Source organism: Heloderma suspectum, chromosome 1 (assembly GCF_057233095.1).
Source record: "Heloderma suspectum isolate Gila_16-S chromosome 1, 16-S_ref, whole genome shotgun sequence".
Taxonomy (NCBI): Eukaryota; Metazoa; Chordata; class Lepidosauria; order Squamata; family Helodermatidae; genus Heloderma; species Heloderma suspectum.
In genome coordinates this window covers 144,257,149-144,284,137 of record NC_139458.1, presented here as the reverse complement: position 1 = coordinate 144,284,137, position 26,989 = coordinate 144,257,149, and the positions used below count along the sequence as shown (strand labels likewise).

At 43.9% G+C, this 26,989-nt stretch overlaps 2 protein-coding genes across 4 annotated transcripts in view; both read right to left on the bottom strand.

Annotated features, from left to right (window-relative positions):
- LOC146358243 (protein lifeguard 3-like) overlaps positions 1-14,841 on the bottom strand; it is a 29,879-nt gene extending 15,038 nt beyond the window's left edge. Inside the window, exons 1-4 of one of the 2 annotated variants that reach the window (XM_084806191.1) lie at positions 14,576-14,841; positions 6,020-6,123; positions 2,198-2,280; positions 1,572-1,636 (exon numbers count right to left, since the gene is read on the bottom strand). In XM_084806191.1, the coding sequence (XP_084662317.1) occupies positions 1,572-1,636; positions 2,198-2,280; positions 6,020-6,101 (230 nt within the window). In that variant the 5' untranslated portion in view covers positions 6,102-6,123; positions 14,576-14,841. Of the gene's footprint in view, positions 1-1,571; positions 1,637-2,197; positions 2,281-6,019; positions 6,124-9,709; positions 9,937-14,575 lie in introns of those variants that run through there. The other variant, XM_084806201.1, reaches the window with a different exon arrangement.
- Positions 14,842-17,277: 2,436 nt separating this feature from the next.
- Positions 17,278-26,989, bottom strand: part of LOC146358242 (protein lifeguard 3-like) — a 58,772-nt gene continuing 49,060 nt past the window's right edge. For both annotated transcript variants that reach the window (XM_084806155.1, XM_084806165.1), the window contains exons 6-12: positions 26,791-26,841; positions 25,522-25,561; positions 23,160-23,197; positions 21,242-21,329; positions 19,226-19,321; positions 18,759-18,812; positions 17,278-17,871 (exon numbers count right to left, since the gene is read on the bottom strand). In XM_084806155.1, coding sequence (XP_084662281.1) covers positions 17,725-17,871; positions 18,759-18,812; positions 19,226-19,321; positions 21,242-21,329; positions 23,160-23,197; positions 25,522-25,561; positions 26,791-26,841 — 514 coding nt within the window. In that variant the 3' untranslated portion in view covers positions 17,278-17,724. The remainder of the gene's footprint in view (positions 17,872-18,758; positions 18,813-19,225; positions 19,322-21,241; positions 21,330-23,159; positions 23,198-25,521; positions 25,562-26,790; positions 26,842-26,989) is intronic.

Below are 26,989 nucleotides of genomic sequence, written 5' to 3'. Positions count from 1 at the left end.
CAGAGCCAAGCCTACAAAATAAAATCTGCGCCTCCTCCCAAAAAATGAAAGCCAAAGCTCAAATGCTGGGGAGACAGACATTTGTACCATTTCACCATTGTGAAATTGCAGGACAGGTTGTTTTTTAAAAAACAAATTAATAAAAATAAAATATGTAGTTTTATTTTTTTTCCTTTTAGATAAATGGTTCAGTTGCAGAATTCCACTAGCTACATTTCAGAATCTTATTTTCCAAGTGGAATTAAACAATGATGGAACTAACTGGCTGTCAGAATCCCAGAACAATTACAAAACTGCTCCATTCTGCTAATCCAGGGGTGCCAATTTGGGAAGGGTCTTGGAGGTCGCATCCCAGCAGGAACAGGGCTATGGGCACAGGGGGATGGGACCTAAGCAAAGTGGCCTGGGCCAGATGTAATTTGTACCAATTTAGACAGTTTTCCCACTAAGCATACAAAGTACAGCTCAATTCTATGCATGTCTACTCAGGCATAAGCTTTCAGGCATACAAAGCACAGTTCAATTTTATGTATGTCTGTTTGGGAGAAAGCCACAGAAAAGGAGCACCAAAGGAAGCTACAGAAATGGACTTTTAAAACACAAGACTCCAGTTCCCACACTTTCTCCTTACAGGACTGGTTTAAATACCTTAAAACCCCCTCAGTGATTGGAGATAAGAGGGGGTTTCCCTGCACCGTGCGGAAGAAAGTCTGTCTTTCTTCTGCACTCAGCAAGGAAATCCCAGGAAGAAGGGGCGGGGCCCGTGGAAGAAGCTCATGGGACGGATGAGGAACCACCATGGGCTGCATGCTCCCCATCCCTGGGCTGACCCCTATCTTCAGGGCTCAGTCCCAGGGTCCCTACGAGAAGAAGGTTCACCCTCGGAAGCTTCCTCACAGTGGGACAAGTCAGCCACCATTGCTTCTCCACCTTCGGTGTTCTGACAGCAGAGGGGGCAAAAGGGAGGCATTCCAGGGTCATGTCAGAGCAATCGAGGGGAAGCAGATCCAAGCCCCCCTGTTCTCCCGAACTGCTCCTGGAACGAGGGAAAAACCATGCTAGTCCTGGAGCTGGTCTATTTTATTTCCCTCTTGTTGAGAGCAATGGAAGGGGAAAGTTAAAGAAAGGGGGGCAGTGGGGTAGCCAGAAAAAATACCCTGCATCTCCCTTCCCACTCCTTGCACCCTGTCTGTGTGACCCTAGCATGGTATAGGAAGTGGCGGTTTCTCCACGTTCTCCCTCCCCTGCCCTGTTGGATTATTCTGCCCAAGTTCTAACATAGGAAAAGCCCTGCTGGATCAGACCAAGGATCCATCTAGTCCAGCATTCTGTTCGCACAGTGGCCAACCAGCTGTCGACCAGGAACCCACAAGCAGGACACGAGTGCACCAGCACCCTCCTGCTTGTGTTCCCCAGCAACTGGTGTACATGGGCATACTGCCTCTGATACAGGAGGAAGCATAGAGCCATCAGGACTAGTAGCCATTGATATCCTTCTCCTCCATGAATTTGTCCAGTCCCCTTATAATGCCATCCAAATTGGTGGCCGGCAGATGCACAAAAAGACTTACACAAAGGTGAAGATTGCAACGATACCCACAGTTAGCAGTAGCTGGATGGTGATGATGCTATAGACCTGGATGAGAAGCCAAAGGAGAAGAAGTAACTGCAGGCATGAATGCAAAGTAATGTGTCGCTATTTGGATCCAACTTACAGACAATTATTATTATTATTATTATATTTATATCCCGCCTTTTCCCCAATACTGGGACAATGCACATATTTTCATACATTTTCATTGTTTTCTAAATTTTGTTATTATTACATTTATATCCTGCCTTTTTTCATCTTGCAAGGAACCCAAGGCACCATACATGGTCCTCCTCCTCTCCATTTTAGACTCATAACAACCCTGTGAGGTAGATTAGGCTGAGAGTGAGTGATTGCCCCAAGGTCACCCAGTGAGCTTCATGGTCAAGTGGGGACTAGAACCTGGATCTCCCAAGTCCTAATCCAATACTCTAACCACTACATTGGCACCTACTGGCTTTTGTCATTGGGTTCCTCTTTTCTGGTGATTCTGTGAGAGAACTACCTCCATGTGAAAGGAATTTTAAAGGTCGGCATATACTTCATTTTATTAAGCACCAGATCATTAGCCTGAATCATTGTCTGTAGTCTTCACTTCAGGCCTACCTTGCGAATGAAAGTTTGACGGACATTCGTTTCAACCCAATAAGCAATGCGAAAGCCACCTTCCTCTACACAGTTCTTATCATCTGTCAAGAAAAGATGAGAAAGAGCAACATTAATTCATATAAACTTACAATCAAAGATCTGGATGATCCGTTAAACTATAGCCCTGTTCAACCTTCAGCAAAAGGTTGACAGCTATGCATGAGAAGATGGAGTGCTCCAGCCCTGCCATTTCCTCCGTGAGGTATGGGTGGAGGGTGACTGTCTGCAGAGAGCCTCCTCTATCCATGGGGGCTGTCCACATGAGCCAGAACATGAATTTGCTCCATTGAGTTTTTCTTTGTTTGTCTATTTTTAATGTAATTCTTATTGTTGCTTTTAATTTTTGTAAGCCGCTTTGTGTGTGTGTGTTTAAAGCAGGGTTAAAAACAATATAAAAACAACAACAACAATAAATAATGCTATGTAAAATTCTGTACCACCCTAAAATACCTATTTGGTTTCTTGATCCATAGTCTCCACTTTCCAAGTTCTCTTGCCTGCCCCTTCCTGTCAACTGCATTTATCCCTTTCCATGGATCACTGCCTTGTTGTGGCGAAGGGGCTTGCGTAACTCAGTGAAGCCATAAGCTATGCTGTGCAGGGCCACCCAAGATGGACAGATCATGGCAGAGAGTTCTGACAAAATGTGGTCCACTGGAGAAGGAAATGGCAACCCACTCCAGTATTCTTGCCAAGAAAACCCCATGGAACGTATCACAAGGCTAAAAGATATGACGCCGGAAGATGAGCCCCTCAGGTCGGAAGGTGTCCAATATACTACTGGGGAACAGCAGAGGGAATTTCCAAGTAGCACCAGAAAGAGTGAAGCGGCTGGGCCAAAGCCAAAAGGACACTCAGCTGTGGATGTGTCTGGTGGTAAAAAGGAAGTCCGATGCTGTAAAGAACAATATTGTTTAGGAACCTGGAATGTCACATCAATGAATCAAGGTAAGCTGGAGGTGGTCAAACATGAGATGGCAAGATTGAACATTGACATCTTGGGAATCAGCGAACTCAAATGGACAAGCATTGGCGAATTTAATTCAGCTGACCATTATATCTACTACTGTGGGCAAGAATCCCTTAGAAGAAATGGAGCAGCACTCATAGTCAACAAAAGGGTGGGAAAAGCAGTACTGGGGTACAATCTCAAAAACGATAGAATGATCTCAGTACGAATCCAAGGCAAACCATTCAACATCACAGTAATTCAGGTCTATGCCCCAACCACTGAGGCTGAAGAAGCTGAGGCTGATCGGTTCTATAAAGACCTACAACACCTTCTAGAACTAACACCAAAAAAAGATGTCCTTTTCATCATAGGGGACTGGAATGCCAAAGTAGGAAGTCAAGAAATCACCAGGGTAACAGGCAAGCATGGCCTTGGTGTACAAAATGAAGCAGGACAAAGGCTAATAGAGTTTTGCCAAGAGAACACGCTGATCATAGCAAACACGCTTTTCCAACAGCACAAGAGGCGACTCTACACATGGACATCACCAGATGGTTAATATCGAAATCAGATTGATTATGTACTTTGCAGCCAAAGATGGAGAAGCTCCATACAGTCAATAAAAACAAGACCTGGAGCTGACTGTGGCTCAGATCATGAGCTGCTTCTTGCAAAATTTCAGCTTAAATTGAAGAACGTAGGGAAAACCACTAAACCATTCAGGTATGACCTAAATCATATCCCTGATGAATATACAGTGGAGGTGACGAATAGATTTCAGGGATTAGACCTGATAGACAGAGTGCCTGAGGAACTATGGACGGAGGTCCGTAACATTGTTCAGGAGGCAGCAACTCAATCCATCCCAAAGAAAAAGAAATGCAAGAAAGCAAAGTGGCTGTCTGAGGAGGCTTTACAAGTAGCTGAGGAAAGAAGGGAAGTGAAAAGCAAGGGAGAAAGGGGAAGATATACCCAACTGAATGCAGAGTTCCAGAGAATAGCAAGGAGAGACAAGAAGGCCTTCTTAAATGAACAATGCAAAGAAATTGAGGAAAACAACAGAATGGGAAAGACTAGAGATCTCTTCAAGAAAATCAGAGATATCAAGGGAACGTTTTGTGCAAAGACGGGCATGACAAAGGACAAAGAAGGCAGGGACCTAACAGAAGCAGATGAGATCAAGAAGAGGTGGCATGAATACACAGAAGAACTATATAGGAAAGATCTGAATGTCCCTGATAGCCATGATAGTGTGGTCACTGAACTTGAGCCAGACATCCTAGAGAGTGAAGTCAAGTGGGCCTTAGGAAGCATTACTAACAACAAAGCTAGTGGAAATGACAGTATTCCAGCTGAGCTATTTACGATCCTAAAAGATGATGCTGTTGAAGTGGTGCATTCAATATGCCAACACATTTGGAACACTCAACAGTGGCCACAAGACTGGAAAAGGTCAGTTTACATTCCAATTCCAAAGAAGGCAATGCCAAAGAGTGTTCAAACTATGGCACAATTGAACTCATTTCACATGCCAGCAAGGTTATGCTCAAAATCCTACAAGCTAGGCTTCAGCAGTATGTGAACCGAGAACTACCGGAAGTACAAGCGGGGTTTCAAAGAGGCAGAGGAACTAGAGATCAAATCGCCAACATTCACTGGATCATGGAGAAAGCAAGAGAATTTCAGAAAAACGTCTATTTCTGCTTCATTGACTACGCTAAAGCCTTTGATTGTGTGGATCACAACAAACTGTGGCAAATTCTTAAAGAGATGGGAGTACCAGACCACCTTACCTGTCTCCTGACAAACCTGTACGAAGGTCAAGAAGCAACAGTAAGAACCGGACATGGAACAACCCATTGGTTCCAAATTGGGAAAGGAGTACGACAAGGCTGTATATTGTCGCCCTGCTTCTTTGATTTATATGCAGAGTGCATCATGAGAAATGCCGGGTTGGAGGAATCACAGGTCGGAATTAAGATTGCCGGGAGAATTATCAACAACCTCAGATACACAGACGATACCACCCTAATGGCAGAAAGCGAAGAGGATCTAAAGAGCCTCTTGTTGAGGGTGAAAGTGGAGAGTGCAAAAGCTGGTTTGAAACTCAACATTACAAAAACGAAGATCATGGCATCTGGCCCCATCACTTCCTGTCATATAGAAGGGGAAGAAATGTAAGCAGTGACAGATTTTATTTTCTTGGGCTCCATGATCACCACAGACGGTGACTGTAGCCATGAAATTGAAAGACGCTTGCTCCTTGGGAGGAATGCTATGGCAAACCGAGACAGAGACATCTGTAAGAAGCAGAGACATCACCTTGCCGACAAAGGTTCGTATAATCAAAGCTATGGTTTTCCCAGTAGCAACATATGGCTGTGAGAGCTGGACTATAAGGAAGGCTGAGCGCCAAAGAAGTGATGCTTTCAAACTGTGGTGCTGGAGGTCAAATCAGTCAATCCTAAAGGAAATCAACCCTGACTGTTCATTGGAAGGACAGATACTGAAGCTGAAGCTCAAATATTTTGGCCACCTAATGTGAAGAGAAAACTCCCTGGAAAAGACCCTGATGCTGGGAAAGATGGAAGGCAAAAGGAGAAGGGGACGGCAGAGGATGAGATGGCTAGATAGCATCACCGATGCAATGAATATGAACTTGAGCACACTCCGGAAGAAAGCGGAGGACAGGAAGGCCTGGCGTGCTATGGTCCATGGGGTCATGAAGTGTCGGATACGACTTAACGACTGAACAACAACAACAAGCCCTAGAGTCCTGTGTGAGTCCCCCACCCCCCATTGGCTGGGAGCTTTCTTCCTTTCCTTACCTCTGTCAGTCATTCCCTTGGATTCTTCATCTTCAGGCCGCTTGTTGTCATACGGGGGAGGCAGCTTGGGTTCCGCCATCATGTCTTAGTGTGGATAACAGCACCTGGAAAAACAAGGAGGCAAAACTTCATTACAGTCTCTTTTTTGAATGCTTAACTATACGTCCCATTCTGCTGGATCCTGCAGAGAGCTTGGTTTCTCTGCTACATCCAAATATATGTATGTAGGGAGAGAGAGACAGAGACAGAGAAAGCGTTGCGAACCACATCCTGCATGAATGCTTGTGGTGTGCGAGCAGTGCACTAGTGTAAATGTTGTTGTGGCATTATAATGATGTATTGTTTTATAATTTACTGTAAACAGCTTCAGAATTTTAAAAAGGGGAAGTGGTATATAAACATTCTAATCAGTTAAAAGCATAGGAGTTGCAATTTTTCAGAAAGCCTGCTTTCTTTTATTGACTTTAGGAACGCTCAATTCAACCCGGATATTAAAATATATTGGTTGTGTGCTCTGATATCTGCATTTTTTCTTATTATTTTTATTTGGCATGTAATAATTGTTATATTTCTTTTATTTGGCATGTAAATAATAATAATAATAATAATAATAATAATAATAATAATAATAATATAGGTCTGTCTGGCTCCAGCACTGCTCACTTTTAGATGGACAGCTTTTTGTGCAGTACAATTCATATGCTGTTTTTGCCTTTCAGATTCTTTTCATATTTCTTTTTGGGTTTTGATTATTTCTTCGATGTAGATATTTTTAAAGTTTTTAAAATTTATGTATGTTTTAAACCTGATAGCAAGCCACTTTGGATACAGGAAATACATCTCGAACGATAATAAAACCACCACAACTGTGCAAAACAAGAAAAAAAGAGCAACCTTCCAAGATATCCTTTGTGACCCCCATAAACAGACATAAATCTCTTCCAGGGGCCACAGCCTATCTGGCTTCCCTTTTTCCATGGAGTCCCTGGGTCTTGCTCCAGTTCCTTCCCCAGCTTTGACCACTTTAGATGCAGCATCTAAATGAGGAAAAGTCAATCTTCTTTTTTTATTTTTTTAAGGTTTCTAATTTTAGTTATTTTTGTTGCAAACAAAAGCTCTAAGGAGTTATCAAAAAGATTACCCCTTGGGATTCAATCCACGTTGGATCAGGTCCACCAGGGTGAAGTTTCATTTACCCAGCTGGATCTACTCTGGAGAAGGGAAAACATAAGGAAGGAACAACTTGACAGGTCCTAAGGTTGTCAAAGGGTTTAAGAACCTCTTTGGTGGTATTGTACCAGAAAGTGTGAGAGATTTGCAACAGAGATAAGTGAAAGTTATAGCTGCATATAGAGGAGAAACTGAACTCTTTGTAGGATCCAGCAGAATGGGACAGCTAGGCCTAGAGATATGCCCAGGCAGGCTGACACGATGTTAGTATGAGACAAACAGTATTATGAACCATTTCTTAGGAATACACAAGCTTGTACTGTGAATAACATTTCTACAAGACAGACCGGAGTGACTAACAATGTAGCAGGCTGAACCAAACCTTAACATAAGAAAAGGATAATCTCCTCTCATGTATACCTGCCTGGACCCTAAGATTGTCTTCAGTGGTCCTTCTCCAGGAGCCCCCGCCAAAGGAAGTGAGGTGGGTGGTTATTAACAAGAGGGCCTTTCTGTTGTGGCACCCTGATCGTGGAATGAGCTTCCCAGAGAGGTTTGCCTGGCACCTACATTGTATTCTTTTCAGCACCAGGTGAAGACCTTCTTATTTCCCCAGGCATCTTAGCCTTTCAGTTTCTGTTTCAAATCTGGTACTGTATTTTAAATCTTTGCACTGCTGCTAGGTTCTATTTGGTTATTCTTTTTATTTTATACCGTAGTCTTAAACTTTTATATAGTATTTTATCGTGTTGCATGTTATGGTTTTAATTGTTGTGAACTGCCCAGAGAGCTTCAACTATTGGGCAGTATAGAAATGAACAAATAAATAAATAAGAACCCTGCTGGATCAGTACAAGGGGTCCATCCAGTCTAGCATCCTGTTTCCCACAGGGGCCAACCAGATGCTTCAGCATTTGATGTTCAGAGGTAAACCGCCTCTGAACAAAGAAGTTCCATACAGTGGCAAGGCAGCTGCAGCACAAGTGGTCTCTGGGCCACCTCACCCACAATGCATCACTCTTCGGAAGAACACACACCCCGCTCAGAGCAAGGGCAATCTGTAGAGCCTCGCCAGCTGTTTTCCTGCTGGGGCAAATGTTGCAGCAGCAGCACTCCATAGCAGGCAGGTGCTAAGTCTCTGAATCAGCATCCCCCAACCTAGTCCCCCCCTAAAGATGTGTTGGGCTACAACTCCCATCAATACCAGCCAGCATGGGTAGTCCGACGTGTCTAGAGGGCACCAGGTTGGGGAGGGCTGCTCTAATTTCCAACAAAAATAGGAAGGGATGGAGTCCAAATATTGAGTGATCTACAGGTAAGTGGTTCACTTCTTAGACCAGCTACAGAGCCCTGGCTACAGAGCCCTGGCCTGGGATGCTGCTGCTCCTCCGTCTCTGTCACTCCTGAAGCTGTGGGGCTGCTGCTGGATGATCACTGTGTGCTGTTCTCTCCTCCACTGCCTTGTCCAGAGGGTTGTTTTCACTCTGTAATGGCCTCAGCCTCTTTCCTCTGGAGCTGGCCTGGACCCAAGCAACCCATAGAGCAGTAAGGAGAAAGCCTAGAATGGGGGAGCAGCAGGCTGAACCCCAAAATTTGCCTCTCATACACTTAGCCCCCCTGGAGTAACCATTTCTAGAACATACAGGGCACTTGACAGTAAGGGGCTACCAACTGTTCTTTCAAAATAGTGAGCGTGAATCCAAGTTGCTGCTAAAGGGAGAGTATTGGTTAGATGACACACACTTTCTTCCTCTTCATATTTCCTTTTTATGTTTGTTTGTTTTTCATTTATTGAGAGATGTCTACCCCTACATGAAGTAGTAATACCAAACATTTTTGCAAAAATAAAATCCAATAAGGCTTGTTTTAACCCAAATAATCTTACTTTAGGGCAGTGATGATAAATGGCTACTGCTGCCTGCTCTTTGGTCAAACCAGGTGGGTATATTTTCCCAAAGAGTGCTCTTATAATATTATAACCAGTCCTGTTTAAAGGTATAGTCACTCGCCCTTAAGGAGCTATGCCTACCCACATTACCAACACAGAAAATAATACAAGGTGGATCCATCCTTAGAGATTACGGAGCATGTTAGAACACATTACTACACACTTAATTATAGTTGTGTAGTTAGAAAAACCAATGCTCTATTTGTTGTATGAAAAACCCTGTTCTACTGCATTTCCCCCTGCTTTTGAATATGAGTCTATTAGTGCTGCTTTTGCATATTTTCAGCTTTTGTATAATAAACAGCACATTTTAAACTGTGACAATGCAACAGTTGTGTGCTTTATGACATTTATATTAGGGCATCTGAGAGCAGGGGCATATTGAGCAGGGGCAGGGGGGCCTGGCCCAGGGACAAAGACCCAGGCCCCATTAGGAGGTCACGAGGGTAAGGGTGATAAGACTCCGTGGTGTCTTCCCCCCGTTCCAGACTGTGTCACACCACTCCTCGTTCTGCTCAGGACCTCAGCCCGACCTGACCCTTTCACCTGCTCCTTCTGCCACCATCACTAACCAGGTTTCTCGATGGTGTGCAGAGCTGCCGCTTTTTACTGAGTCCTTGCAGCAGGCCCCAGAGTGACTGCTCGGGTCGTCAAGCTCACAGGCAGCAGTGCCATGAGATGACGTGTGCCAAGAGCAGCACAGGTGTCCCAGCTGGCCACACTTCCAGGAAGTGCTTGTGAGCTCGGCGCCCTGAGTGGCTGTGTTGGAGCTGTGTGGCATCAAGAAACCTAGGGGTATGGTAGGACGAGGAGGAGGAGGGTTCAGGACCAGCAGTGCAACCTCCTGAGTGGAGCAAGGGATGGCGTGACACAGCCTGGATAGCTGGTGAAAGAAACAGTCAAATGCTGGCTGGCTGAGCTGCCTGTCACTCTGCCTCAGCCAACTATGGTTTCTTCTCCTACAGGAGGAGAAGAGTACTCCCCTCCTACAGGGATGGTCAGGGAGGAGCAGAGGGAGTATAAAAACCAGTCTCTTGAGTACAAGGCTTCTCAGAGCGTGAGAGAAAAGGGGGGGATGTTTCTGGTCATCTGGGGGTTGGGCTTGATGGTCTTATAGGCCCCTTCCAACCCTACTACTATTCTATGATCTTCTTTATTATTGGAAGTTCTGCTTTCAGGTGAGCACTGCAGCCAGGCAGGATTCAGGGAGGGAGGAGGCCGTGGCGTGGCCAGTCTTATTAGGAATAAGCGTTCATTTAATTTGCATTAAGATCATTTGTTGAGTTGCAAAGTAGGCCACTTTTGGGCTCTCTCATTCAATTTTGGGCAGCCCAGCCCACCCACAACAATTTTTAGTCAAGCATTTTTTTGTTTCTCGAGCACCTGCCCAGCCAGCCAGCTTTTGGGCTCAGCTTGGGGCACACAGACAAATTTTTATTCTCAGGCACCTGCCTAACCTGCAGGTATTTCCCCCCCCCCTCTCAGTCTGGGGCACAGAGTGTGTTGTTACCCAAACTTTGGGGTGTCTTTAACCAATAACTTCTACAACTTGGCAAGGTGAATAACTGTTTATTAACACTGCACAGTGCAACTTCTCCCAGCTGTGCTGCTCTGGCTTGACTCCTGCCTCTTCCAGGCCTTTCCCCCTAAATTTCTCTCACACAGAGTGTCTACTCAAATTTTGAAATCTGGACTGAGTTTTCATTTTGCACATTATTCAGTTCACATTGCATTTCATTAATTACTTCAATATTTTAAATTGTCTTTGGGGTTTTCTTTTATCAGGATTGGGATGATTGCTGCTTTCCCAGTTCGGGGTACATTATAGTCACGCAGTTCTGGGGGCACTAATCTGTCCAGGCACCTTAATCAGTGGAATAATTTTTTAAAAAAAATCCATTTGGGTTTTCTTCTAGCAGGTCTGGGGTGGCCCTGCTGCTCTTCCCCTTTGGGGTACATTATAGCCAACTATTCTTGTGCAGAATTAGTCAATGGCACTCTCTGTCCAAGCTGGTTTATTTAGGCTATTTGCTCCCTTAGTTTTGAAGTATATGTTAAAGTCATTACTAGTGGGTGCCCTTTCCAGGAAGCTTACTTTTTCAACAGTAGAATAATGTATCTTAAAAGTTCTCATTCCCCTTTGGGATTTTCTATCTTAGACAAGTTTTTAATAGCCCTGTTTCAAGAACCTTCCTGTTCTGTTGCTGCTGTGGCAACTGCACAATCCAAGGCCACTACCACTGTAGAGAGTGGTCATTCCACAGACCACATTTATAGAAAAAGTTCCAAAGTACTCTGAGGACCCAGGCACTGCCTGCACAACCGCATCTCCCAACATGTACCGAGCTGTACATAACATTCAGCATCCAAAGCCCTCTTCCAGGTGCATCCTTTGAGGGAGGCTCGGAGGGTGGCAACAAAAGACGGCCTTCTCGGTGGTGGCCCCCCAATTCTGGAATGATCTCCCCAACAAGGCTCGCCTGGCGCCAACATTGGTATCTTTTCAGTACCAGGTTAAAACTGCCCTCTTAGGCATTTGGCAGCATATAATGAGTTTTAATTAGGTCCTAGATCGTCTTTGGCTGATTGTTTAACGAATTGTTTTTAGATATATGTTGTCTGTGCATGTGCTATTTTTTATATGGTTTTTATGTATATGCTTTTTTGTATTTTGTATAATGTGTTGTAATGGTTTTTAATTTTTGTGAACTGCCCAGAGAGCTTTGACTATGGGGCGGTATACAAATATAATAAAGGAAAGGAAAGGAAGATGATCGGAAACCACCTTTCTCTTTCAGCGGTCTTAGTACCTAGTAGACTACTCTAGAGAGCATAAAAGGATTTCCGTGTATTGCTCATCCAAATCTCACATCATAGCACTGTGTGCATGGGAAGAACAGAAACAGAGTTCAGGTGCTGCATAACAAGGGGAATGTGTTGGGAATTGTTTTATACAAGCTTACATTTACTTAAACTCTTATCCAGGAGCTGTATCACAAGGGGAATGAGCTGGAAACTGTTTTAGACTGTGTTTAGACTTATCCATGCACCATATCACAAGGGGAATGCACTGGGTACCCGCACTCCAAATCACGTTTTGTTGTAGTTCATAATGCCTCTTGTACTGAAACTTGAACTAATGCACTCGTTTGCATTAGTGCTGTCAAATTCCCAGTTCTGAGGATTTTCTGCCACTCTGTGTAGGCTTCTAAATATCATAGCATGTGACTCTAAGCAACAAAGCATGTGTGCAAGAGAAATATTCAGGTGTGTTGTAGTGGTGCATGTATGCACCCGCATTTCCAGCGTGTTGTAGTGGCATGCACTATGTATGTGCATTTCCAAAAACAGTCTGCCCCAGCAAAATGTCTTGGGCCCCACCAAAAAGAGGTTTATGGATACACTCCTGTCTGAGAGGAGAATGCCCAAGTAGTCATGTTTACTTGTACATTGCCCCCATGATTCTGTATAACATGTTGGCCAAATGGAACGGTGCTCAGTTTTGTGATAGAAGGGATCCATCATGTGGGGCTGCCAGCTTTCTTCCTGATAATATGCACAGATCTTTTAGACAGGATTCCCATTTCTCAGAACACTTAATATTAAATATTCACACCTACATAGGGTACATAAATAATGTACTACATAGGGTACATAAATAACATGCATACTTTTAATGGTCACTCTAGTTTATATATTTCAAAGTCATCAGAAACCAGCATTATATAGTGCAAGCGTGTGTGACTGCAAGAGAGAGGAACTAGATGCAAAACTCTGTATATAAAAGAGGAACAGAAGCTGTTAACGTTTAGCTAGAAATGAATAGAAAGAGTGGCCAGAAGGTCAAATCAATGTACACATCCTATCTGCCTGCCCAATCCTTTCAATAATCCCCAGTTTTCTGTAGCTCACGCTCCGCAGCTAGCTCACTTCTGCACTGTGCCTTTATTCTGTTCAACATGTACAATACAACTGGGACTCCCTTGTCTTCGTGCCCATATCTGGATACTTCTAACTCTATACAGAGAAGAGGAAAGTGAAAGCAGAAATGAACCGCATGGCAGAATGTTAAACTTTTTATTTCCTCTCCTCCCTGTCTCCATTAGTTTCTGTGCAAATGATTAAAAGAATGAAAGCTAAGAAAGCCACTGGCCATGAGCACAGGGTGAACCTGTGCCACAGAAAACTCCCCGGTCTACAGAACGTGGGGGCTGGGCCTTGACATCAGCCCCCAAGGGAAAGGCCTGCACAACACAAAGCACCAGGTGAAATGAGAAAGGCAATATTTTGCATTTATCGGATGCTGCTCACTGCTCCATAAATGAATCTAAAACCCAACACAATAAAAATAAATCCACAGTCCTGTGAGATCAGGGTACAAGTACATTCCAGCCCCAAATGTTAATGTGCACTTGGCGCAGTGGTTACAGCATCAGTCCAGGATTCAAATCCCAGCTCAGCTATGGACCTCACTAGGAACCCTCCTAGTCTTTTGGCCTACGATTCTCATTGGCCCTAACTACCAGAGCCAACGGTGAGAGATCATGGGAGCTATAGGCCAAAACTTTTGGAGGGCCACAAGTTGCCCACCCCTGCCTTAGGCCCTAGGCTAATCAACAGCTTTCAGCCCAGCCTACCTAATTGGGTTGTTGTGCAAAAAAACAAGGAGTTTCCATGTATATCCTGATCTCCTCCAAGGAGTTCAGAACCAAATATCTTGTGAGGAGGGATTAGTCTCACTCATTTGAGTACAACTCTCCAAAGTAGATTAAGCCGGGAAATCCCCTGCCCCAAGAAGGCTGTCTATCTAGCTGGTCGGGGCCATCATCACGAATACACAGGAATCTGAATCTGAAATCTCTGCCTGGCAGATATACCCAACAGTTGCAGTTGACCAAATCAGGTCTACCACTAACAGGACAGACAGGGCATGGTGCAGCAGAAGCAAAGTAATCACCGATCTCGCAGAGATGGTGTTGAAATGTTTTCAGAGTAGTGTGAGTACTTAAGCAAGTCTGATTAGAGAAGTCACCAGCGCAAGAACCTGGTCCTTTTGCCCACTGAGTGCCAGGATTGTCTTTGAAACAAATGGGGAGTTACTGTCCTCAGGATCAAATCCAAATATAACCCCCAGTCAGTTCTTGGGCAAAAATCCAACGTATCCCCTACTTAGAGTAAACCCACTGAAATGAATGGCACTCAAGTTAGCGCCTAAGTGGGCACTAAGACTTACTTAGTGCCTAAGTAGGTCTTACGTTGGATTTTTGCCCCCTGACTCCCAGTCCCAGCACAAGAATTAAATCCAGAGTAACGATCCAGATCTACTTTGGAGAGTAGGACTTTCCCCATCGAAATAGAAACGATCCCTTCCTACGGAGCAGCACAGCCTTTGCTCCTGCGTGTGCCCAACTCCTCGCCCCGATTCCCGGCGTCCTTACCTGCCTCTGGCTCGCTTGCTTTCCTCTCGTTGCCGAACTCTGCCGGGCGTCTTTTTTTAAAAAAATGAAAACCGCAGCAATTCTTCGAGTTGTTTAATCCCCGGAATGACGGCGGGGAAGTTCCGACAAGTGTCGGAGAATGGGCATAATGAGGCGGGGAGACCGAGGGCATTTGAGCAGCTTCCTATTGTCTAAAAACGGGTCCTGGGATGAAACGGGAGCGCCCCCAAGAGGCGGGCTGGAAGTATTGCAAGCTTCCCTTCACTGAGCGCAGGGTAGCCTTGTAGGAAAAGCCGCGCCAGGGGTCGTGTCGTATCCAAACGTGTAGCAACAGATTCCCTCTTGGGCGCAGGCTTGTCCCAAAAGTATACTATCTAGCGGAGCTGAAGCCCAACACAAGGTATGGCGGGAACGCTATTTGGACCGTTTCACAGCTTCTGAAGGCAAAGGGCCATGATCTCAAATGGCCGAAATAGCGTAAACTTGAAGCTGGTATGTGGCGCCCTTCAGAGGTTTTGGACTACAACTCCCATCAGCCCCAGCCAGCATGGCCAATGGTCAGGGATAAGGGGGGATGCCTGCCCCTGGTGTAAAGGATCACCCAACTGTGTAAACAACCCATAACACACATGCGTCGATGAAAATGTCAACCCAGTGTACAGTAACTGTGAAAACGGGGGAAGTCCATCTTTGGGATCGCTAGGAAAGGGATCTCAAATAAAACTGCTAATACTGCACATCTACAGCACGGACCGCACTTGGAATATTGAGTGTACATTTCTAGTCGCCTCATCTCAAAAAGGATATTGTAGAGCTGGGAAAAGGGCAAGCAACATTATCAGGGGATTGGGACAACACCTCTATGAGGAAATGTACAATGTTTGTTGGGGGGCGGGAGAAAAAAGGCCAGTAAGGGGAGACATGATAAAGTTGTATAACATTATGCATCATGTGGAGAAAATGGATTTGGGGAAATTTTTCTCCCTCTCTCACAATAATATTTCACAGGATCATCCAGTGAAGGACATATAAAAATGAAGTATTTCTTCACACAGTGTATAATTTAACTATATGAAATGTGCTACCAGAAGATCTAGTGATTAACACACCAATTTAGATAGCTTTTTCCTCCATGAATTTGTCCAATTACTTTTTAAAGCTATCAGTGGCTACACACACTTTTAAGTGCTTCAGGAGCCAGTAGCTTGAGGCAAATCATGCCTTGCGTTTTGAGGATGTAATCCATACAGATAGACCCCCTAAAATGAGACTGAAGCCAGACATTGGACTTGTGTCAGTCCAAAGGCTATTTTAGGGTGCACAGCTAGTTAAATCCCAGTTCCTTTATTCATATTTGCATTGCGGATGGGAGCACTAAGCTTCAGAGGCCATTATCAAACAGTATGCTTTTGTATGCATACAAGCAAGTTTTAGATGCGAAAATCCTGAAGGCAGGGACCTGTCTTCTTGTACTCTATAAAATGCCATACACACTGATAGTGCCTTATAAAGAGATAATCATTTCTGTGTCATCTGTCAGTGTTATTATTGCTTTTATTGCTTGGCTGCTTATTTTATCATTTGAAGACTGATTTTAGAGTTCTATTTATTTATTATTGCAAGTTATTCAATATTAAAATTCTTGGAATTATAGAAGGCATGATAAAAAGATTTTAAATAAATGTTTACACAGAGGTCAACAAAGATTTCAAGGAGATTTACTCCAAAATGAGTGTGCATAAGATTGCAGTCATATAGTGCAATCCTAGGCATGTTTACTTGGAAAGAAGTCCACTGAGTTCAATGGGAATTACGAGCAGGTAAGTGTGCATACGGTTGTAGCCTTAGGCCACAGTCCTGTACCCACTTACCTGAGAATAAGCACCACTGCACTTGGTGGGGCTTACTTCTGAGAAGACAGGTATAGGATCACATTATTAGTACAAGTGGTGCTGTGCCGAAAATTTATCCCACATTTTTTTTAACCATTCTCATTCAATTTGATAGAAAAGAAATTGGTTTCAAAAAGAAATTCAAAGGAGAAGAAATTTCTGAGAAATTCTCATGGGCTGGGTTTGGGATTCTTGTGCCTACTTTACTTATGAGGTGGCCATGGAGCTTAATCTACTTATGAGGTGGCCATGGAGTACAACAATCTCTGTGGCAGCCTGTAACCTCCTCAGCTTCCTGCACTTTCATTAAAGCCAACATGAGGAAGACATCATGAGGCAATTCCTCCCATGGGGCTTTTTCAGTTCAGGAATGGCAGGTGGCCTGGGAGGCTGCAAAGCAATGGAAAGATGTGTAATACAGAGAGAAGACACACAAGCACCCTTGGCCACCTTGCAGTGATTAGGTAAGCTCAAAAATACCACCAGAAGAAATTCAAAATTATGCCTCAGAAGAGTGGAAGCCTCAACACAGTTGATGCTATTGCCACTTGCAGAATCACTGCAATAAACAAAAAACCCTTAGGAAAAAAGAAATAACCTGTGCTGCAACCCCTGCAAACAGTAAGCCCTATCTGTGAGATATTGTTGGAGAATTTCTCTTCCCCTAGGAGAAATACAGTGAAATTGTCCCCCCAATTTTTCTGCCCACAAATAGGCTGGAAAGATTTGAGAGGCCATCTGCACACAGCTCTAATTACAAGGCAACCAATGTAACCACCATCACTCCAACACACATAAATATGGGAGATCTTAATTCAAAAATATAATTTTTATTTGCACTTATGTAGTGGAGCTTTGGATTTCCTAACTGGAAGAGCCACCTACATTTTGGATAAGTATGCTGACAAAAATACAAATAAGAGATAAGTTGAAAGAACTAGGATACATCCCACCAAAGTGGTAATATACACACTACATTCATGTAGCCAGACACTAGATACAGGAAGGGGTTCCCCAGGTAGAAATGGAGAAACAAAAGCATCTTACAGATTAAGATCAGTATCTACATTGTATACAATATATGGTCTCCCACTTGTATCTGTATCTCTGTCCGCTATGTGGATCCCCTAGTAGCTTCTATACATGTGCTAGAAGTGAGACCAATGCAGACGAACATTATATTCAGAAAGTCATGCTCCCCTAAACCTCTGGGGAAGGTTGCCAAAAGTCCAGCCAGATAAGCAGGGACTCCGTCTCCTAGTCTCTGCTGCCCACAATTTGCAAGAGGAAGGTGAAGATGTAGACGATGTCTGTGTAGATCTTGAGGGCTCCATAGACATATTCCTCAGGGCTGATCGTGTGTTTCCTGTTGCCCAGCACCAGCTGGGTGTCATATGCAAGAAACTGCAGAAAGCCACAAAGAAGCCATTAGTCACACGTTTCAAGAGACTATCCAGTAATAAAAACATTATTCCTGCCCTTCCAGGGCATGTGAACTCCAAAGATCTAGGCTCCGAGGGGTTCACATGAGACGGAAAGACATATCAGCATGCATATGCCACAGGAAGCCAAGGCCAAACTCAGTTCACTAAAGGATGCCCAAATGGCATTAACAGGTGATGGTGTTAATTTTCATGGTACATATAAGCTAACCCTGAGGCCAAGCAAGATTTCTGTCCCGTTACATCAGAAATCCTGCCTCATCTCCCACCATTTTTACTTCCATTCAGTACATTTTAGTGAAGAGATTTTTTTTAATCACTCTCTCCTTTTCCCCCTACTGACTGCCTTTCTCTTCCTCCACTTTGGAACACAAGTGCCTTATCTTTGCCTGTCAGCAGATAAGAATATTCCAGATTAAAGACTTCCAGTTCAACAAATAGTGAAATTAACTGAAACAAAGCAAGTATATTAAAAACACACACATTGGCTTAGATCTTCAGATAAGTTAACTTAAACAGAAGGAAAGTTTCCAATCTCCTTCTTCCCTCCTGCAGGCCCCTATGACCCCTGGAAATCTTCTTTAGAGGGACTTTTTCTCTGGAAAATGTGGGACGGTGTGTGTGTGGGGGGGAGAGGGGAACGGGAAACTTTCCTTCCATGAACTTCCTTTCATGGAAATCCTATGATTTTAATCTTACAACCATGGGCCCTTAGGCTAGTAAGGAGGTGATGTACATGCAGCTTAAAGGGTCCTTGTGAAAAGGACAGCCAATAAATCTCAATGAGCAGCTTGACCACAAGCTCTTTTGACCAGCAATTATGTATACAGAAGACAACTTTCTACTCACCAGGGTGAAGGCAATTGCACCAATGGCCGCATACAGCATGTGGAGCCAATAGACCTGCAGGAAATAAGAGCCCATAAGTCTCTTCTCCGCCAGCTAAACATTTTGATTTAAATTTAATGACAGTTTCACTTGACTGCCTCATGCACCACAAACAGGAGCAGCACATGGGTCAGCATCATTTACAGGGATAGGGAATCAAACATTTCCAAAAGGAAGGTTGGCAGGATGTTGATCATCGACAGCCTCCAAATCATAACTGAGCTCCTAGCAAGGTAGACACCACGGCAGATACAATGATTTAGCAATACTAGGTGGGAATTCACATCTATATGCAATGGTCAGATTCAATCACATACATGACCATTATTTGGATCTGTAAGGAAAGGTCCAAGTATCAGATCCAGAGGAACCACTGTGACCAGCACTGACCCCCAAGCCCCATCAAGTTTCCACTAACGGTTGCTTACGTATTTGAAGGCCAGAACAATGGCTGTGATAATCCCAGTCACCATGACAACAATGCCCAACACACAGAACAAGCCAGTGCAGGACGTGAAATCCACCTGCCAACAAGAGCAAGACACACGATGGGGGAAGATGCAGATAATGGGTCACACATTCTGTACCACACCTCAGTTTGCTCTGCAAACTTTGGCCTCCTGGCCAAACAAATTCCATAATATGGAGGACACACACACATTTACATGCAAGAAAAATATATTCTTAAAGAAATGGCTGGGGAGAAGAGGGGGGATTCCACACTTCAGTCTTACATCTTTTTGTCTTCAGATGTAACACGCAACCAATAACTATTTGGGGAAGCAATAAGACTCTCATTTTATTTCATGCATATTTTACCACATTGATATTTAGTGTGCATTCTATTATATGTATTATAAAATAACATCCTGAAAAGTCTACAGCAGGGGCAAGCAACCTTCTGGGGCTGTGGGCAAATTTGACCATTGAGAAATTTGTCCTGGGCACCACCACAAAATGGCTGCCATGGAAGGGGTGGCAAAGGACAAATAACCTGCCCAAAAGACTGAGTACAAGATAGAAGTGAAGTCTGAGCCCCAACGCACTAAACAGTTCCTTTTAACCCACAGTTTTCAGCACAAACAGAAACCTATTCCATAGCAATCCCAGCTGCTGGTAAGAAAATGTGTTAATTTTTTTTTTTTTTTAAGTGGGAGGAGTACGGCATGTTGGTGGACACCAAGTGAAGTGTCCAGGAGTGCATTGGTGCTCATGGGCATCACACTGCCTACCCCTGGTCTAGACTACCACTGCCAATCTTGAGAAGATCTTTTGGTTAGCCCATTCATTATTTCACTACCACCACCACTGACCTTTTACCTCCTAATTACACAGCCTACTATGAAGACACTGCTGCTAGGCATCCCTCTTTTACTACTGTCTGGAGAGCACAGACCTGGTTTAGGAAACGCCATCATCAGGACAAAGACTTGGAATAAAATGGACCTTGAGATCCTCTGCAGGCCCATAAATTGATGCCAGGGACATAAACAGCCTTCCCCACCTTGGCGCCTTCCATATGCTCCAACTATAATTCCAACCATCCCCAACCAGATGTGGATGATGGGAGTTGTAGTCATAGAATCATAGAATAGTGGGGTTGGAAGGGGCCTACAAGGCCATCGAGTCCAACCCCCTGCTCAATGCAGGAATCCAAGTCAGATTAGTCCAGCACATCTGAAGAAGGCTGAATATTTACTATTCTGCATCTTGTATAAATTACATACATTTTCAGCCTGTATGGTTAGTCTGTTTTTGCCTCTCTGTCTCGCTCACACAGCTTCTGAGATTTCAACAGGCACAGCATTCTCAAGCTTGTCTCCATAGACACTTTTAATCCACCAATGAATGGTCACCTAATTAGTGTATGAGCTTACTATGTATCTCTAGCAATAACACATAGATACCCATCAGATCATTTGGACAACTAATACAGACACCAATGCCTAATGCTGGTTTAAGGATCTTCCTATTTCTTACAGTTACCTAGCTGTGGACTGCAGAGATCTGCCCCACCCCACCACCAGATCACCTTTTGTTCTCCCCCTTTAGTTACTTTTCCTCTCTCTTAATGTACTGTATTTTTGTACAATTATAAACAAATAGAGCTTATTTTCATAGCCATATAGGTTAAAAATGTATAAAGCAAAACAAAAACCCAGAGGTTTTCAGGATGTACTTGCATGTTGACGACTATGAAGAATGTCGTAAGACCTAAACAGTCTGTCCCTTTAACAGCCGTTGGGGGTGATAGGAGTTGTAATCCTAACACAACTGGAGGGTGCTAGCTTGGGGAAGGCCAGTCTAAAGGGAGTTATCTTCCCATGGATTATAGGCCACACAATGTATGCAGAAAGCTCTGCGTCCTCAAACCTCAGCTGTTGAATAGAATCAAGGAACTTCAGATATAACGGAGGAAGCAGAGCCAAGTGAGCACACCTTACCTTTGTCTGGAAGCAGAAGATGGTGATAACTATGGCCACAATAGCTGTGATTAACATGGCAAGTAGAACAGCCTTTGTAGAGTACGTGCTGCAAACAAAGAGTTAAACCATTATTCTACCAGTAGGTTTGGGCATTATGTTGACAAATGTGCAAATTCAGTGGCAAATGACCTAATTCAGTGCATATGTAAGACCTACAGTCAGGATAATTTTTATACCAAATAGCAAGGAAATGCAAACATTGAGCATGTCACAACAGAACAATTAATGTTGTTTTGGTAACGTTAGCAGAAGGAACAGTGCTCTACATGTACTTTGAGGCAAGTCTCGCTACTACTGATTGAAATTACTTCCAAGTAATTATGCTTATTCCTAAAAGAAATCAACCCTGAGTGCTCATTGGAAGGACAGATACTGAAGCTGAAGCTCCAATATTTTGGCCACCAAATGCGAAGAGAAAACTCCCTGGAAAAGACCCTGATGCTGGGAAAGGCTGAAGGCAAAAGGAGACTTAACGACTGAACAACAACAATTATGCTTATGATCATAACCCAAATTGTCCTGTCTTTTTACTTAAATGCTGCACTTAACAGGTATCTGTTATTGGATTTCTCTACCTTTTGAAAAGGAACGTTAATGGTAGGTGCATACTATAATTAAGAACATCCAGATAAATAAATACTAGTAAGCAAGAGATGGCAGAATGTTCCAGTGTATTATGACAACTGAGATATTTTCCCTTTATTCAAATTCTAAGCAATTTAGTCAGAAGTAAGTCCCACTGATTGTAAGCTGGGCTTTCTTCCAAGACAGAGATGTATCACAAAAGAGGCACAAAGCACCATCAACACACTTTGAGACCATATATTCATACAAATGTACCTGTAGCATAACTAATCAACGGTGGCATGCTATAGTCCAGGGGTAGGCAACCTGATGCCCTCCACATGTTTTAGACTACAACTCCCACAATCCCTGACCACTGGCCATGCTGGTTGGGGATGATGTGGAGGGAGGAGCAGCTGCACATATGGGACTTGTCCATATAAGGGGAGGCACCACAGCCCTGGCCCACAACCTTCCTCAAAGTGCCCTCTAGTAAAACTAGTTAAAAAGGTAAAGGTGTCCCCAACCAGTCGTGTCCGACTCTAGGGTGCGGTGCTCATCCCCGTTTCTAAGCCGAAGAGCCAGCGCTGTCCGAAGACGCTTCCGTGGTCATGTGGCCGGCATGACTGAACACCGAGATGCACGGAACGCTGTTACCTTTCCCGCCGAGGCGGTACCTATTTATCTACTTGCAATTTCTTGCTTTCGAACTGCTAGGTTGGCAGAAGCTGGGACTGAAGACGGGAGCTCACTCCGTCACGCAGCACTCGGGTCTCGAACTGCTGACCTGCCGACCTTCCAGTCTGCAGTTCAGCGTCTTAACCACTAAGCTACCGCAGCCCTCAGTAAAACTAGTTACTAATGTCATTATTGCTATAAGAATACGAGGCTGATGGCCAAGTGTAGGTCTGGAATCTCTATTAGCGATTCTTCCACTGTATAAGATACTGTGGAATATTATATAACAGTATAACTATCCCAAGGTTAAGAAGGTCAGGAAGTACCCACCAAAAAGTATCTTTGTTCAGAAAAACCTGTACTAAAAGGAGGCTGGCTAGAAAAAATGGATTGTTTGGCTAACAAAAATGTGGTCTGTTGGTTTTTCTAGACCTGTGCTACTTAATAATTATTGAATTTTGAATGTTGGACACTCCCACCATTTTTATAGGAGCGAGATTCTTACTGAGTCCAGCTCTAGGAAACCCTCCCACTGAGTAAACACTCAATATATCACCTCTAACCAGAAGCTCAGTTGCTAGAGTGGAGACAAAAGGGGATTAAAAAGACAGGGGTTATTTTTGTACCTTCTTACCTAGCAATGGCGCCTGTCATGAATCCCATGGCCAATGTCTAGAAGAAAAATAGAAACTGAAGTCACCAGCTGATCATTGCCCCTCACATCATCACCACAGTCTCCAATATGCTGTATATGCCCATCTATCTCGAGAGCTTCCATTCTGCACTAGCTTCAGATTAAGACTGGAATCCAAAGAAAGCCAGACTGGCTCCACCTTAGTTGTCCTTCCACCAGCAGGCAAATGCATTTTTATTCAGGCAGGCTTTTGAGCTGACTTATAAACTAAAGTTTTAACTAGTGGGTGCTGTGTATTTTTCTTCTTCTTAATTGCTGTGTTTTAACAGGCTCCATGATGGAGACTCCACAGTTATATTACATCCTTTATTATTGCATTTAGAAATTGGTTGTTGAATTGGTGCTTTTTACTGATTATATGATATGGTTTTTATGATTATGCTGCATGATGCTCTGGGCATGTTTAGGAGAAGAGCAGGTTATAAATCAATTACTTGATTATTATTAATCCCTTAGCAAGGATGCTTTGCCAACCCCTGACAACATGACCCCGAAAGAGTGCTATTATGGTCACAAAATGGGGCCTTTGAGCATAAATATATTTTTGACCAAACTGCTCAAAAGTTCCTGTGGCACAGTAAGGAAAAAGACCTCCAAACTGTAATCAGGCAAGAGATCCTGGGTAGAGTCTGTTACAGAAATAATGGATTCTTCATAATCACACATAGCAGGGGTCCCCAACCATTTTGGACCCATGGACACATTTAGGAATTTGAGAAAACGCTGTGGACACCACTACAAAACGGCTCCCACCAAGGATGTGGCTAGTCACATAATGGCTGCTGTGGGGCCTGTCTAGTTAAAAGAGATGTGTGTGTGGGACAAATAGCAAGGCTAGAGGTTGAGAGGGATGGGGAAATAGCAAGGCAAAGGGACAGAGGGGAGACAAAGAGCGAGGCTAGAAGTTGAGAGGAGAGCAAGATAAAGGGGTGAGTAGGAGAGAAAGGGGAAACAAAGAAGGCTAGGGAAGGGGAAGGGAGAGAAATAGCAAGGAAGGGGTTGAGTAGAGAGAAATAGCAAGGCTAGAAGCTGGGAGTAAAGAGAGATAGAGCAAAGGGGAAAGGTCTGTGTGGATGGAAGAAGATCGGCCGGGGCCAGGAAGCAACACTTTCTTTCTCTTCCTGCCCACTGAACAGCTGATCAGCAGCAGGTTCAAGAACAGGAATGAGAACTTGGTGCCGCAATGTTTTTCAAGTTTTTATTATTATTACTTTTTAAGGTGGCAGGTAGTGGAGAGCTTCACAAGCACCATTGGAGGCCTCCAAATATAGAGTTAGACTAGAGGCTCATCCAAAATAGTTGACTGTTTTAAATCCTTTTGTTTAAGCTGAACTGCATACAAATAGGTTCAAGTGTTGTTCAGAGAGTCATGAAGGATTCTAATAAATGGCTTTGCAGGGGATTTTTTTACTTTTGGGGTTGTGGTCATTTTTCTTCATTTTTTTTTTAAATCCATAAAAACACACACACTTCGTCCCTATGCTATTTAGTGTCCATTTCAAAACTATCCCAGTGTCAGACTAGGGACCAGTCATTCAGCCATGAAGCTCACTAGATGAGACCTTGAGGCAATCACAATCCCTTAGCTTAATCTACTTTAGAGGGCTATAGATTGGCCTCAGGAAGGTAGCCAAGTCATTTGTAGTGTTAGAGGGGCCTAGAGATCCATAACGCTTGCTTAAGTTCATTATTGTTGCAATTCCCTTGCTAGTAAGCCTCTAAGCACGTGAAGATGATTCAAAGAGCCGATAGCGTGGCCTAGCACATTCCATACTAATGAGTGAAAGTGTTATCAAGCACTCTGCTTGGGAAGCGAAGTCTGTTTACAGGTGGCTGTGCTGAGAACCAAGTGCTGTTAGTTTATGCTGGAAATGAACGCTAGCGGCGCTTGCTAGTGTCATGCTGCCTTATTGCTAACATGTATGGTACAAAACCAATTTGACCCAATGGCTTGTGGTTCAGAGAAGCTGTCTGATCCAACCACTGGGTACGCCTGTGTGCTGTAAGTTACCCAATAAAGTCTCCTTGTAAGTAAACCTTTGAATCTGATTTATCACTATCTTGGCACCTCTAACCTAAGAGTTCAACGCCCACGGCTGGGGCAATACAGGCTATTGGGAGGATAAATGGGAGGAGGCAGAGGAGAGAAAAGAACCTGGTACCCTACCCTGAGGTCTTTGGAAGAAGGGCAAGAGAACCAATTAATAAATTAAATGAAAAATTCATTTCTTCCCCCTACATACGAATGAGGAAATCTATGCGGCTTCCATTGCTTTCCACAACCACAAAAATGTTTACTTACAAAGACAAAGAGAAGGATGAGATTCCATGGAAAGCGTCTCCTAGAAGAGATGAAAAAGGCAGAACACAGGTTACATTAAGCAGTGTCACTTCAGGAGGGGACATCCAGTTGGGCCAAGTGTTTCAGCAAACCCTCCCAGGTGCTAGCTGTAAAGACATTTTTTCACCTGACGCAGAGTTCAGGCATGCTCCAATCGCACCCCAGACAGGAGCTTTTCTTTTTTTAAAGAAAGAAAATGAGACTGTAGGCAGATAACAGCACTCTCTCCAAAACTTGCTGCCTATAGCAACTGTTTCATATTAACCCATGTCAAGCCACAAGCTTCAGTCCTCTAGTTCCAGGATGGGAGAACGCAGATCTCCAGATGTTTTGGACTTCACCTCCCAGAAGCTTCTGCCACCACGGCCAATGGTCAGGAAGGCTGGAAGCTGAAGTCCAAAGCGTCTGGAGATCTACTTTCATCTAGTACTCCCCACCCCACAAAAACCTGTTATTCACAGCTCATACCTCCACTAGCCCTTCCCCACAGTCTGTCTCCAATTTCTCGACAAGTGTCCCTTCAAACCAATTTCTATTTCACTCCAACACAGTCTCCCCCTCTTTTTATTTAAACCTTTACTGGGTGGCTAGGGGATTTGTGTGTTGTTGTTTTTTGAAGACCTACAACAATGAAATGTGTAAATGTTCATAGTTAGTTACCTCAGTCATAAGCCTCCTCTAACTCCTGGGCATCCACCCAGTTCAAATTCCTTTCCTTTCTACAACTGCCGTTTCAATAGCAGAGAGCCAGTGTGGTGTAGTGGCAAGAGTGTTGGACTAGGAGCTGGGAGAACTGGGTTCTAGTCCCCACTCGGCCATGGAAGCTCACTGGGTGACTTTGGGCCAGTCACAGACTCTCAGCCCAACCCACCTCACAGGGTTGTTGTTGTGAGGATAAAATGGAGAGGAGGAGGATAATGTCAGCCGCCTTGGGTTCCTTGCAAGAGGAAAAAAGGCGGGGTATAAATGCAATAAATAAATAAATAAATAAGTATCTGGGGCCAGAGGCAACAAACAATTCTGTGACTATCTTGGTCTGAAACATTATGATCCCTGGCCCCAAGTCATCCACGAGAGATGAAAGAAAAGAGTATTCTGGGAATTGTTGTACAGAGTAGTTTTCCCATTATTGCCCGACTGACACTCATTTCAAAATCCTGATGTTATAAGCAGCCAACTCACCCTACAACAGATCACAAACCCTTAAGTACACACCCGACGTACACTCACCGTGGGCCTTCACAACACACCAGCACCAGGTAAGTGACCAGGAATACAGCACTGGGGGAAAGCAACAAGAGTGAGATATTTACATTTCAGTAACGTCTACCAAGAGTTTAGCGCTCCGCCCCAAAAGACACAAAGGCTGGGATATGGCAAACTCTGGGCCCTTTATATAGTGACATTTGCACTTGATCAGGAGACCACA